This window comes from Talpa europaea (genome assembly GCF_964194135.1).
Source record: "Talpa europaea genome assembly, chromosome: 2".
NCBI lineage: Eukaryota > Metazoa > Chordata > Mammalia > Eulipotyphla > Talpidae > Talpa > Talpa europaea.
The window spans coordinates 35,132,725-35,147,137 of NC_140068.1; the positions used below are offsets into that span (position 1 = coordinate 35,132,725).

General features: G+C 41.8%; 1 protein-coding gene across 1 annotated transcript in view; it reads left to right on the top strand.

The window, feature by feature from the left end:
- Positions 1–1,241: 1,241 nt before the first annotated feature.
- FAM184A (family with sequence similarity 184 member A) overlaps positions 1,242–14,413 on the top strand; it is a gene marked incomplete at both ends in the record, with an annotated part of 92,867 nt that continues 79,695 nt past the window's right edge. Inside the window, one exon of the mRNA XM_084228200.1 lies at positions 1,242–1,409. Within this exon, the coding sequence (XP_084084326.1) occupies positions 1,242–1,409 (168 nt within the window). The remainder of the gene's footprint in view (positions 1,410–14,413) is intronic.

The window sequence follows — 14,413 nt, forward strand, 5'->3', positions numbered from 1 at the left end:
TTGCCCTAAATGACTTTATTTCAACATGGGGTACAAGTTAAAAATCATTTGACCTGCAGGGCTAGAGATGTTACCAGAAAATCAGTAGGATATATACTTAGGTAGAGTAAATGCACAAGTAATGATTAGTTGGGCCCAGCTCTAAATCCTAAAGGAGCTGACAGCTTGCTCTAGCTTCTGTTCGCCTTCCCCACCCTTTGCTTGCAGACAATTAAGATTTTATATATAATTATCTGGAGTTCCGTTAAGACAGGAAATGTAGGAGAGCAATGCTCCACCAATCGACAGGTGAAGTGAGTGCTCTCTCCACAATTACACTTGGCATTGAATGAGGAACATTGGCCAGTGCGTAGTAGGTCAATCTAAAATATTGTATCGATCATATTTGTGTGTTGGGAAGGCAGAGTCCGGGCAGGGATTCTAAGAGTCCCCTCCGCTTCATTACCCCCTTCTGCGGTGCTGGGGTCATCGCTGAGGAAGAGCTGGATGTGAACTTGTCGCTCTTCTTGGGGTACAGTCACTTGGGCCCAAGGTAGACAGTGATGCACGTGGCAAGGCTAAGCAATGCCCCACGCGTTCTGCAAACCCAAGGTGACACGGCCCCATCTTCGCTGGCCGGACGCTTCGCCAAGACCCGCACCGGCCAGGGTGCCCGGGCGCAGGCTGCAGGGCAAAGCCCCTCACCCCTGGGTCCGGCTCACCCATCGCGGGGCGGGGCCTGGCTGCGGGGAAATGACGTCGCCATCCCCGCGCGCTCCCCCGGCCGCGCGCCGCGCGCCCTGGAAACCGCGGCCCCGCGGCTCCCGCGTCCTCCTCCTGTCCCCGCCTCCCCCCGCAGCAGCCCGCCCCGTCTCCTCCTGTCTCCGCAGCCCCGGCGGCGGCGGCCGCCTCGCCGGACCCGGGTGTCAGGTGGGAGCGGGAGCTGCGGGGCCACGCGGCCCGCGACGCACCTGCCAGGCGCGATCTGAGCGCAGGCGCCGGCGAGCCCCCCGGGGCAACCGCCGCCGGACCCCCGGCGTCTGGTCCGCGCCTCGCCGCTCGCGGCCTCGGGTCGGCGGGGCTGCCCCGTCCCTGGACCCGGGTGACCCGGGGGTCTCGGGCGGGAGGGCGCTTGCGGCGGGCGGGCGCCGGGTGTCGGGTCTGCGGGCACCTGTCCCGGCTCTTGCTTCCCAGACGCCGTCGCTCCGCGGCCCGCCCCCCGAGAGCGGGGACAGTTGCCCCGGCCGGGGTCTGTCGGGAAGATGGCGACCCCGGGCATGAGCTGGCAGCAGCACTATTACGGCGGCTCTGCGGCCGGGGCAGCCAAATTTGCGCCCTCGCCGGCCGCGGCGCAGCAGGCGGGGCACAGCATGGACTACAGCCAGGACCTACACCTGAAAATGAGCAAGAAGATCGCCCAGCTTACCAAGGTAAGGGCGCGCCGGCGGGGCTGGCACGGGGCGACCCAGGTGTGGGCCGCGCGGGACTCACCTGCCCAGCCCAGAAGGCTGCTGGCTCTGCGCGCGGGGCGGATTGAAGGGGGGCTCTTCGGGGGAAGCAACAGCCGGAGACTTACCTCCAAGAACCGTTCAAACTTCTGTAGAACGCTGGCGGCGTTCATTTAAACGAGGCAGCTCAACTGCACGAACTGGGGTTATAGAGCTTACACCCGGTTAGCCTTTAAGGGCTAGTCAGCGCGGTACAAATTAGTGCCTACTTTCTTTATTCCACAGTAACAAATCCCTCTAGTTTTGCTTTCATGCATCTGCTGAGGCTCCACGAGGCATTACACTACAGCAGTCTCTGAAGTACAGTGCTGTCTTTACCCAACGTGACCTGGAATCTTCGGAAATAATAAATATCTTTTATCAGTTACAGAGTTAGGGGGAGTATGAACCTGAGCGATGTGGGAAGGACAAAACATACCATGTGTGCCATTCTGGGGACTTTAAATCATTCCTTACCTTGACAGAATGTCAAAACAAAGCTTACTAGATGAATCATGTTCCTGCATTTAGTTAAATGTTTCAGACTATCAAAAGATAATTTTTAAAGAGCAAAAAAAGTCTGCACATTTGGCTAGCTGTAGTTTTGGAGGGTACTTGGATGGCTAAGGTATTATCTAATTCAGTAAATATTGATGATGAGGAGTTGGTGTCTGTGAAGCAAGAGCAATTCAGATCGCTTGTAGTGCTCTATTTATATCTAAACTATCTGGTAATACACATTAAATGAGAAGAAGTGATTTGTGGTTTCTGAAAGTTAATAGAAGTGATCCACCTAAATGTATTTAAGCTGAATCGTCTAACCACCTGTTTGAAGTGTTGGTAAGTGGATGAGAGGTGTGCCTCCTGAGGGTTTACTTTTAGATAACCTCTAAAGTATGTCAGCTCCCAAATTATCATTATGTAATTCCCTTGCTAGTTAGCACTCTTGAGAGTGTGAAGTAAATCAGAGTTGGAAGGGTAGGAGAAAGGAAATGGAAGTAAAAAGGGGATGAAAAAAGGGTTAAAAATTTGGGGGAGGAAATGTGACTGTTGGTAAAGAAAGATAACATGAAAGGACCACGGATCAGATGAAAGAGCAAAGAAAAAGGTGCAAGTACAAAACCTTAAAACTCAAGCATGCAAAGCAAGGCAACATTTTATGAAGTTTTGCTTTTTGTTTTTATGTCAGCTCTGTTGTTACATGTTGAGTTTTTACTGTTCTTGTGAGAGAAGGTCCTCAAAATCAGACGAAGGAATAAGAAGGAATCACAATAGTATACCATCAGAGCATTTGTACATCTGGGAGCTAAAAGCCAGGCTTCTGAAATAGTGTTTGGTCTTCAGAATACTGATGTCCACAATGAAACACATGAATATTTATTTATGCTGATTTTCTCTTATGGTGCGGCCACAGCACCCATTGTTCTCATTTTGGATTGTAAGCCTCTAGAGTCCTGCTGTAATAGAAACACTTGGCGATGGAACTGGGGACCGTTTAATAAAAGTTGTTTCTCATCTCTTCAGTAAGCTGCTTTTCTTTTTTATGATTTTTCAATTTCCTGGTTATTATCAAAAAAGAAATGCAGAGCAACTGTTAAAAGTAGGAGTATTGAGTAGAAGTTGCTATCACTTTATTTCTTTGCACTTCCCACCTCCAGTGAGGCAGGAAGCTACCCCACAACTAGTCTTTACTCAGTTACTTGGATGCTTTGACTTAGTGTTTATAGTTACAATCTCTAAACACTTACACCACTCTCTGCTAAGACATTTAATCCCTTATACTAGGTTTTCTCAACCTCAGCACAACCGGCAATTTGGACTAGATAATTCCTATTAGACAAGGCTGGGGGTAGGAAGGGAGCTGTCCTACGCACTATAAGATTTTAGCAGCATCCCTGGTGGTACCTAGCAGGTTGCAATAGCATACATCTCTCCCTCCCTCTCTCTCTCCCCGCCCCCCCACCCAGTTGTGACTATAAACCTTCTCTGCACAATACTAAATGTTCCTAGGGTGAGCAATGCGGTATCATCCCACACTGAGAAAAACTGACTTAAACTGAAATATGTCGGGATTCACCCACCCCTTCCTCTTGCCTTTATTAGTAAAATAAGACCCAAGAATGAAACACTCTGATAACAGGACTCTTTTGCAGCCAACACCCTTCGGTTTCTGAAACATATAATAAGATCTTCCCTTATGATCCATTCTGGAAGCTGTCAAATTTTGTAGTCACATATACTTTTGTAGATAATATACCATGAGGAGGACATCATGAGCAATATGTTGGCAATTAGAAACTTTCCTTCTATCTGCTGTATGGAATTGTCACTCATGAATAGTTTATTTACATCAGTAGAGGTATGTTAATAGAAGTATGGTTGGAACTTGACAATAACTTACGTTTCAAAATTAGACATAAAAGTAACGATTAAAGTAGGATTTTGTGTGTGGGGGGGGACTGAGGGGGGGCATGAGTCAATAGAATCCAACTCTTCAGCACTGTGGTTAGTGTGATTTGGGAATCTGACACAGTTTTAAGTTAAAACACTTACTGCTAGTGTGACCTTGAGTAAGTCATTAAATACTGTCTCAGTTTCCTAATCTTTAAAAGAGGAATAATGATACTATAACTCTTTAAGATAGTATACTTTTTTTTTTTAAAGATTTATTTATTTATTCATACAAGCACTGGGTACAGTCAGAAGCACGGGAGGGCTAGAGAATTCACCAGAGCCAGAGCGGGGAACAGAACAGGCAGAAGGACCGAAGTACACTGCTGAGAGGAGCAGCGGGCGGCAGGAGAGGTCTGCGCGCCCTGTGGGACCCTAACCCAGTGAGGCCGGGGGGAGGCCCAAGATAGTATACTTTTAATTCAAGCTGTCATTGAAAATAGATATTGTATGCCAAACAAAGTAATTAGCAAATACATAATGAACTTAATGGCATTATGTAATATTGCATTTTTTTGAGAATTTTCTGCTAAACTCTAAAAAGCATACTGTCATTTTTTCCCTATTTGAATATCAAAGTTAAAAATTTTCATATTCTACATTGTTGTAGTGCAGTATTGAAATGCAGTATGCATTTTTTGGCCATTTGATTGGCTTCAAAAGAATAAAGGTGAAAGTAATTTGTAATTTCGCAGATATTAAGAGTTAAAATGTATTTTAACAAAATAAACAGTGTTAGCTGAAGACATCTTGTTCAGATTCAGTTTCCTAAGAACCTAGCGTAGCAACCATCTCATAGAGAAGCAGTTCTTTAAGCACCTTTTATGTGAGGGGCACTTGGCTAAGTATTAGAGGTACAAGAGGGAGCAAGACATGGTCTCCACCTTTTAAAGTGAATCTATTATATTTAGCTTGCTCATGTCAAATTTCAAGAATTCCTATGAGATTCTTGAGTCATGTGCTGACAGATCTCTGGAACTGTTAGTGACTAAGCCATCTCAGGATAGGGAGAGAAGCTGGATGGGTTGAGTTATGTTTCATAAGATCACTTTTGTGTACTCTCAACTGTGTTGACTCTTTAGTTCATTAGGTTGAAAAGCTGGACTTGTGTGCACATAAAACAGTGTTATTTTTGCCTCTCCCTGTCCCTTTCAATCTACTGTGTGATACAGGCTCATTCTCTGCTCATGGATAACTTGACTTTTCTTGTTGCTCATAAAAAATACATTCTTTCTGCAGTAGCAAATTTGAAAAAGTCTCAGTATGATTTTTAAAATGTCCAGTACCAAAAAAGAGCTCCCAACCAAAGCTGAATTATAATGAAGCTTCTTCCCCATTCCCAGATGCCTAGTACATGTGGGCCGGGGGGCTTCATTGATTTTTTATTCTGATCAGGCTTGTCTAAGCCTTTTTCTCTCCCGTCCTGGTTTCTGACCCCTCTCCAGTGGGACAGGGAAGAAAGGATGAGAGGAAGGAGCAGCAGCAGACTTTTACTTGATTCTTACATGGTGATCTGGCTTCAGTACTGTTGTAGGTTTAACAGATGTTTAAATATCATCCTTTGCCTATTTAAAAAAAAAAAGTTGTCTTTCACTTGTGGTTTCTCCACCTCCCACATCAGTTGCTCAATGTTTCTCACCTCAAATACCTGACACTGAGAATACCTCAGCCTCTTGGAATGGGCAGGACCTTTTGTGTTCATTTTGCTGAGGTCTGTCAAAGTTCCAAGTCACCCTCTTGCATGGTTTCAGGTGACTGCACCACAGCTTGCTCTACCTCTTTCCCATAGGAATCACTCATTCTTTGTCTAGATAAGCTCTGGGGGTGGTCTGCATTCAGCCCACTCTTTTGCTCTCACAGTCCTCTTCATCCAGTTGCTTATCTAGATTTTCCATAGGTGAGTTAGGTGTCCTTTGAACATATATTTGAACATTAAGGCACATACCCAAGCTCTTTAAGTGGTCTGATCAATGCCCTTCTCCCTATGTGTTAGGTGCAGAACGTGTAAGCAACCACTTCCACCTTCCCCTTCATGGCTATGCACTGTTCCTTAGCTCTCCCCAAGAAAACCTGCTCCAGCATCTGCATCTCCCCTGCCCCATGCTCTGGAATGTTGATTGTCTTGGATTCTCAATAGAAAGTAATATCCTGTTAGCTGCTCATTCAATGCCTCTTTACATGATTGTACTTTTGATAGAACTTAGCCACCAATTACAGACGTAACTGCTTAAGGTAAAATATGAGGTTCTAAAGAGCAGGAATAGTTTCTCTAAGTTTTCTGTGCTTAGCAACAAGCCTTCCTCTTCTTTTTTATTTTTATTTTTATTTATTTTTTAAAAGATTTATTTATACATACAAGAGCTGGGGTACAGGCCAGAGGTGTGGGAGGTGAGAGGACAGAGTGGGGAACAGAGACAGAGACAGAGTGGGGAGCAGAACAGGCAGACTGACTGAAATACACTGCTGAGGGGAGCAGCGGGCAAGTCAGGAGAGGTCTGCTGCACCATGTGGGTAGCTCCCTGGCTGGCCGGGAATCGAACTCATGCTGCAGTGGCTGCGGATATCTTCATAAGTTGCATCTTAACCTCTTGTGCCACCAGGGAGGCCCCTTCTTCCTCCTCTTTTAATAACTGTCTTCTATCCCGGCTGAAAACTGATCTGATCTACCTAGGTTTATACAATACCAAATCAGGCCTATAATACCAGATATTTTCAAACAATCCTGGTTTCTCTACCTTAAATAAAACTGAGTTTTCACTGGTTGTCTTGTTTGAATTACCTAGAACTGTTTCATAATAATCTGTTTGGGTTATGATTGGGGTTGTTTTAGTTTAGCACATGCCAAAAGCCTCTTTTTCTTCTTCTCCTTCATTAAAGTGCAATTTTGCCATTCTGTTATACAGTAGCTTTTATGTAATCTTAGTCATGGTTGAGTGGTTGGAATTAAATTCTTTTATTTTACATGTGTGAACAAAAGCATGACAGCTATTGACAAAGTCTTATAAATGGACTGCCTTTAGAGTTCAAAGGTTCAGAGCTAGAGCAAACCTCAATTTCTGACCTCCCTCATTTTATGGGTATGGAAATTGAGGACCCAAAGGCATTTGAAGATTTTGTAGTTGATCATTAACGAATCTGAACTTGCACTCAGGCCTCTGAATTTGCCTAAGAGAGGGGCAACTGTACCAGCAGATTTGGTTTTTCCCTGTCTGCCTTCTTTCTAATAACTCATTGGTTCGCATGAGGTCACAGATTGTTGGTAACGGACCATCCAAACCAGAGACTTTTGTGCCTTACCCATACCCTGGATATATAGGTTGTACAGTTTGTAACTGTAGCTTTGGCAAGTTTGTAACCGAGCTGTTATTTTGTAGCCTCAGAAAAATGTCCTAATATTTTTCTGTTTTTATTAACAGCTTTAGTCATTTCAGGCTTTAAAAAAATTTAATTATGTTGATTTAGAGACTGTCATACTTGCTATCAATGTTACTACCATGCGTTTATTTTAAATGTTCTTTCTTTGCTTAACTGGATTGTTGCTGAAATTCCTAAAAGCAGTTTGGAAGCTTTCCAGTTTCCTCCATCTCTTTCTTCTCAACTTTTTTCTTTGCCTGCACCTCTGTCTTTCCTCTCTCCTCCCTCCTCCCACCCTTGTTTGCTTTTGAAAATCCTTTGTCATCTTTTCTAATGGACAACTTCTTTTTTTTAATTAAAAAATTATTTTATTTTATATATATTTTACATCATTCTTCATTTTTGGGCAAATGTATGCTTTCTCCTCCCAGGTGTAGTCCCTGTGAAATTCCCACCACAAATTCGCCTGTGTAATTGACAACTTCTTAAAAAGTAATAAGAATACAAGTGTTCATTGAAGTGTGCTTGAAGTGATCTGGTCATTTTAAGTAAATTAATACATTTAATTCTTAAGATTGTATTTCTAGAAATTATAAATATTTCTGAAAATTTTTTATCTCTTAAATTTGAGATGAATGAAGAGTAACCTATAAAGGCAGTTAGTTTTTGAATGACAATAGGAAGTAAAGGGCTAGGGGAGGGTTGATAGAATGTAGGTATTCTGACCTTTATATTTATCTTACAAGATTTAAGTTTTCTGTGCACATTTAAATAAATTTGAATTTTATGCTGTGTGATAGAAATATGTGAATAATAGAAACTTTTTAAAAAAATATTTATTTATGCATACAAGAACTGGCCAGAGGTGTGTGTGGGGGGGGGGTGAGAGGATTTGCCAGAGACAGAGTGGGGAGCAGAACAGGCAGATTGACTGAAATACACTGCTGAAGGTAGCAATGGGTGAGTCAAGGGAGGTCTGCTGCACCAAGGGTCTGCTGCTCCCTTGTTGGGGATCCATTCGCACTGCAGACAGCTTCATAGGTTGTGTCTTAACCCCTTGTGCCATCAGAGAGGCCCAATAATAGAAACTTTTAATGCCATACTTGGTTTTTTACCACAGAAAGTTTATTTTTTTTATTTTTTTTTTATTTTTATTTTTTTTATTTTTTTATTTTTTTTATAGAGGCATGCTTTATTTATTTAGTTTGTTTGTTTGTTTGTTTGTTTGTTTTATACATGCACTGGGTACAGTCAGAAGCGCGGGAGGGTGAGAGAATTCACCAGAACCAGAGCAGGGAGCAGAACAGGCAGAAGGACCGAAGTACACTGCTGAGGGGAGCAGCGGGCGGCAGGAGAGGTCTGCGCACCATGTGGGACCCTCCTCCAGTGGCCGGGGAGCAGCCTGGGATCGAACCGGCGCCGCAGAGGCCGCGGGCAGCTTCGCAACCCAGCGCTCAACCACTGCGCCACTGGGGAGGCCCCCACAGAAAGTTTAAATCCTACAGGCCACTTTTGAGTGAAAAGGACACTAGTTAAACTTGTCAGAATTGGTGTTCCTTAGTCTTTGGAAATAAACACCTGAGGAGGGGTGGGAATAAATAGCATAATGTTCAAACCTTCAGTTTAAATGTTTGTGGCAATCCTTTATCCAACAAGTCTATCAGCAGCATTTTTTCCATCACCATGTACTCATTTTATGCCTGTATCACATTCTGGTACTTTTCACAATATTTCAAACTTTTTTTTTAATCATTACTGTATCTGTTGTGATGATCTGTGAATGAGAAGAAACTGAAACAGCCTTATTGCTGACATGGAGAAAGTTGCATTGGTCAAATAGTACAAACCAGCTACAACATTCCCTTAAGCCAAAGCCTTACCTAGAGCAAGGGTTTACCTCTCTTCAAATCCATGAAGACCTAGACAAGTGAGGAACCTGCAGCAGAAAGTTTGACATTAGCAGAGGTTGTTGCATGAGCTCTAAAGAAAGAAACCATCTCTATGACATCAAAGTGCAAGATGAAGCAGCAAACACTGCTGTGGAAGCTATAGCAAGTTATTCAGAAGCTCTAGCTGAGATCACTGATGAAGGTGATGACACACAACAACAGATTTTCAATGTAGACTAAACAGACTTCTCTTGGAAAAAGATACCATCTAGAACTTCCACAAGTGGAGAGGATGAGTGAACACCTGGCTTCAAAGGACAGACTGTCTCTCTTGTTAGGGGCTAATGCAGCTGGTGGCTTTCATGCTCATTTACCATTCTGAAAATCCTGGGGCTCTTGAGAGGGATGATAAATCTACTCTGCCTGTGCTTTATAAATGGAACAACAAAGCCTGAATGATAGCATGTGCTTTACTGAGTATTTGAAGTCTGTTATTGAGACCTTCTGTTCAGAAAAAAAGATTTCCTTCAAAATATGATTGCTTATTGACAATGCAGCAGATCACCAAAAACCTCTGTTGGAAATGTAGGAGGAGATAAATGTGGTTTTCATGCCTGCTAACACAACCTCATTTTGTAGCCTATGGATCATGGAGTTGTTTAGACTCAATTTTTAAGGCTATATCTGGCATAGATAGTGATTTCTCTGATGGGGGCAGTCAGTTGAAAACTTTCTGGAAAGGATTTACATTCAAAATATCATTTAAGAACATTCATGATTCTTGAAAAGAGATCAAAATATCACTGTTCATTGGAGCTTGAAAGCAGTTGATTCCAGCCCTCATGGATGACTTTGAGGCATTCAAGACTTCAGTGAGGAAGTAAATGCAGATGCGGTAGAAATAGCAAAAGAACTTGAATGAAAAGTGGAGTCTGAAGATATGACTGAAGTATTGCAATCTCGTGATCAAACTTGAACAGATAAGGAGTTGCTTCTTATGGATTAGCAAAGAAATTGGTTTCTTGAGATGGAATCTGCTCCTAGTGAAGAGGTTGTGAACATTGTGGAAATGGCAACAGGATTTAGAAGACTACATAAAATTAGAGGATTTAGAATATTACATAGTTTATAAAGTAGTGGCAGGCTTTAAGAGGATTGACTCTAGTTTTGGAAGAAGCTCAATGTGAGTAAAATGCTATCAAACAGCTGAGAAATCTTTTGTGAAAAGAAGAGTCAATCGATTTACCACCCTTCATTATTGTCATTTAAAAAAAATTACTTCAGCCACCCCAACTTTCAATGGTCACCATCCTAGTTAGTCTGCAGTCATTAACATGGAGGCAAAACCCTCTGCTAAAAATAAAGTCTTGGGCTTCCCTGGAGGCACAGTGGGTTGAGCGCAGCGCTGTGAAACTGTCTACAGCCTCAGCAGTGTTGGTTTGATTCCCGTCCGGCCGGGGAGATTCCCATGTGGCAAGGCAGACCTCTCCTGTCTTGCCTGCTCTCCTTAGCAGTGTACTTTGGTCCTTTTGCCTGTTCTGCTCTCTGATCTGTCTCTGGTGAATTCTCTCACCGCCCCCACAACCCCGCACCTCTGGCCTGTACCCCAGTGCTTGTATAAATAAATAAATCTTAAAAAAAAAAGTTAATAGCCTTTTTAAAATAAATAAAAAGTCTTCCTGAAGACTCAGATAATATTTTCCATTTTTTTAAGCAATGAAATACTTTTAATTAAGGTATATACTTTTTTAAAAAAGAAATAGTAGTACTACATCCTTAATAATATACAGTATAGTAGAAATGTAATTAAATGCACTTGGAACCAAAAAAATTCATGTGACCCACTTTACCAGTATTTGCTTTACTGTTGTAGTGGTCTAGAACCAAATCCTCAGTATTTTTGAGGTGTGGGTGTAGGATACTTATATTTAATCTACACCAGTCTTGAATTACATGGAATGCTTTATCACCTCCAGATCTTTGTTATGAACTTCAGTGTATGTATGGGAGATTAGATCAAAACTATAACTAATCCTGTGGCAAATGCTGAATTTTTATTTCTGAATAAATTTTTGCATCCTTGTTTGCCTTGCTCTTTTTCTAATAAAATTAAATGCTATTTTGAGTATGCAAAAATTTTAGACATTAGACTTTCTGATTTGAAATATTATGTTTATTTTGCGGAATGTCTGTTCACGGGTATTTACATTTTTCAGCTTTCCTCCTTGGTCAGTCTTAGCAGAATCTCATTTCTTTCAGAAAACATTTCAGAGCAAAAATACTAAGTAGTATTACATTTATTGCTCTTCATGTTTTCCCTAGTGAAACACTATATAAAGAAAGTACATCTCATTTGGAGGGCAAGCATATGTTTGTGTGATTGTGTGTGTTCAAAGTAATAGCCTACTCAAAATAGCAAAAGAAGATTTACTTAAATTTGATTAAGGTGAGTGTAAAGGTCCATATGTTAAACTTATATTGAATGCCTAGTTTATGAAACATATTTGATAGGCACTATTGACTACTTTATATTATTAATTTACTATTACATTTTTAAATTGTATATTTTTATTTATTCCAATAGACTTTTGAGAAAATGTAACTAGAATAAAGTATGGTGAACAGTTTATATAGTAGTAGGTTAATCTGACAAATTTTAGTTATTGGCAACTTTATCTGTTTTTTGGTTTGGGTAAAATTTATGTGTCTGATTTTCTTAAAGAAACTCTACTAGTACCTAGTTTAAGGTTTTTAAGAATAATTTGAAAGAGTAATGTTGAAATACTATGTTTCCAAATCTCTGACATATTTTTCCATAAGTAAAGGGAAATTTCAGTCTTCTGAAAGCCAGGAGTGCATGGGTCTATATTAGATTGAGGTTTTTCATGGGCAGACCAAAGAGCACAATCTCAGAGCCACAGTGCCCACCATCTGGGCTAGAGGTGTGGTTCTGGGTTAGACAGGTCCAGTTTGAATTTCACTTACACCATTTACTAACGTACCAGGCCCTCAGTTCTTCATCTGTAGAAATGAAAGTAACAATACCTATTTCAGAATTACTGCAAAAACTGAGGTGGTTTGTGCAGGAGGAGAGGTCAGTTAATGGCAGTTTGTACCCACTCTCCAGGTCCCTGCCCCTTGGTTCATTCTCTCCTGGAATAGTCATTGATATATATGTTTTTGTATATATTCTTTCCTCTGATGGCGATAGGACAACACTATTAGGGACCACAGCTATCAAAAGTAGAGATGAGCAGCAAATAAAATAGAGTTGATTCTCATTATTTGAGGTAGGTATGTTCTATCAATTATGTTCTAGAGGAAATAGTTACAGCTGACATCCTCTGGTCATGTTTTCATCAGTTGTTCAATAAATAATCTTGTTTTAGGTGCATTTCTGTTTAAAGACTACGGACTTTGTACATATTATTGAGTAATGAGCTCATGATCAACACACTATAACCCATGCCTGAATAAAGTATATCGAACACATTGTTAAAAGAGCACATATAGGGCCTCCATGGTGGCGCAAGGGGTTAAGCACCACACTATAAAGCAATCCGAGCCTCTGTAGCGCAAGTTCGATTCCCAGATGGCCAGGGAGCAACCCACATGGCGCAGCCGAACTCTCCTGTCTTGCTCTCTGCTCCCCTCAGCAGTGTATTTCAGTCAGTCCGCCTGTTCTGTTCCCCAATCTGTCTCTGGTGAATCCTCTAACCCTCTGCACCTCTTGCCTGTACCCCAGCTCTTGTATGCATAATAAATAAATCTTGTTTAAAAAAAAGAGCATGTATAAATTTTAACAAGTAGGCAAATTTGGAAAATAGAGAACCCACAAATATTGAGAAATTACTGTATCTAAAAATGGAGGCAGATGGTTGCCTCTGCTGTTTACTTAGTTCCTGCTCTGGTTTGTTAGCTGTTGTCATGGGCTTGTGTGTCTATGACTCTTATTACCACCCTAAACACCCTCACATGACTGTGACTTTCACTTCTATTATCTCCCTAAGCACCCTCAGATGAGAGGGTGGAAAGGATAGTGAGGGTGGGAATACTCATCTTTTGTGTGAGTTGCCAGTCACCTGGCAGCCACCCTGCAATCATAAGCATGGGATCAAGTTACACTCAGATTCTTTCCTTGTGTGTTCATTGGAATCTTCATAAACTGACCTTGAATCTACCACATTGCCTATGTTAGAAAAAAAGAATAAAATTTATATTATTCTAGGGTATGAAGGGAAAACTGTAAAACATAATGTTAATTTAATTAAAATAAAGTCTTTTTTTTTTATAGTCATCATTTGCCTAAAATATGTTTGCAGTTACTTCCTTCCCAGCATAAACTGTCAGTGTGGGAGGTGGTTTTCTTAAAAGCCTTTTTTCTTTTAGATACCTAAAGATAACTAGAAATTTTATACTCTCTGAGGCTACAGTGCATTTGATTGGATGTTTTTGCATTAATTTTATGCAATAAAACTTTAAAAGAATCTATTCAATCATGGAATGTCTTTGGCATATAAATTAGTCTTACGATTTCTATGCTGACATACACCTTCCTTAAGTGACCTAAAAGAATGTGTACTTCCAATGTTGTTAGTTGAATATGTTTACATTGTCCACACATTCTTTTTTTTTTAAAAGATTTATTTATGCATATAAGAGCTGGGGTACAGAGCAGAGATGCAGGGGGGTGAGAGGATCCACCAGAGACAGAGTGGGGAACAGAACACAGGCAGACTGAAATACACTGCTGAGGGGAGCAGCAGGAGAGACAGGAAAGGTCTGCATCGCCATGTAGGTTGCTCCCTGGCCAGCTGGGGATTGAACTTGTGCTGCAGAGGCTGTGGATTGCTTCATAGTATTGTGCTTAACCCCTTGCGCCACCAGGGAGGCCCATTCTTTTTTTTTTTAAGATTTATTTATGCATACAAGAATTGGGGTACAGGCCAGAGGTGTGGGGGTGGGGTGAGAGGATTCACCAGAGACAAAGTAGGGAACAGAACAGGCAGATTGACTGAAATACACTGCTGCGGGGAGCAGCAGGAGAGACAGGAGAGGTCTGCTGCACCATGTGGGTAGCTCCCTGGCCGGGGATTAAACTCATGCTGCAGTGGCTGTGGATAGCTTCATAGGTTGCTTCTTAACCCCTTGCACCACCAGGGAGGCCCTTGTCCACGTATTCTTATACTAATACCCTGTGATAATCAGAAAAACTGGTGAATAAGGAGCCTGGATAAGAGTACTCTGTGGTCA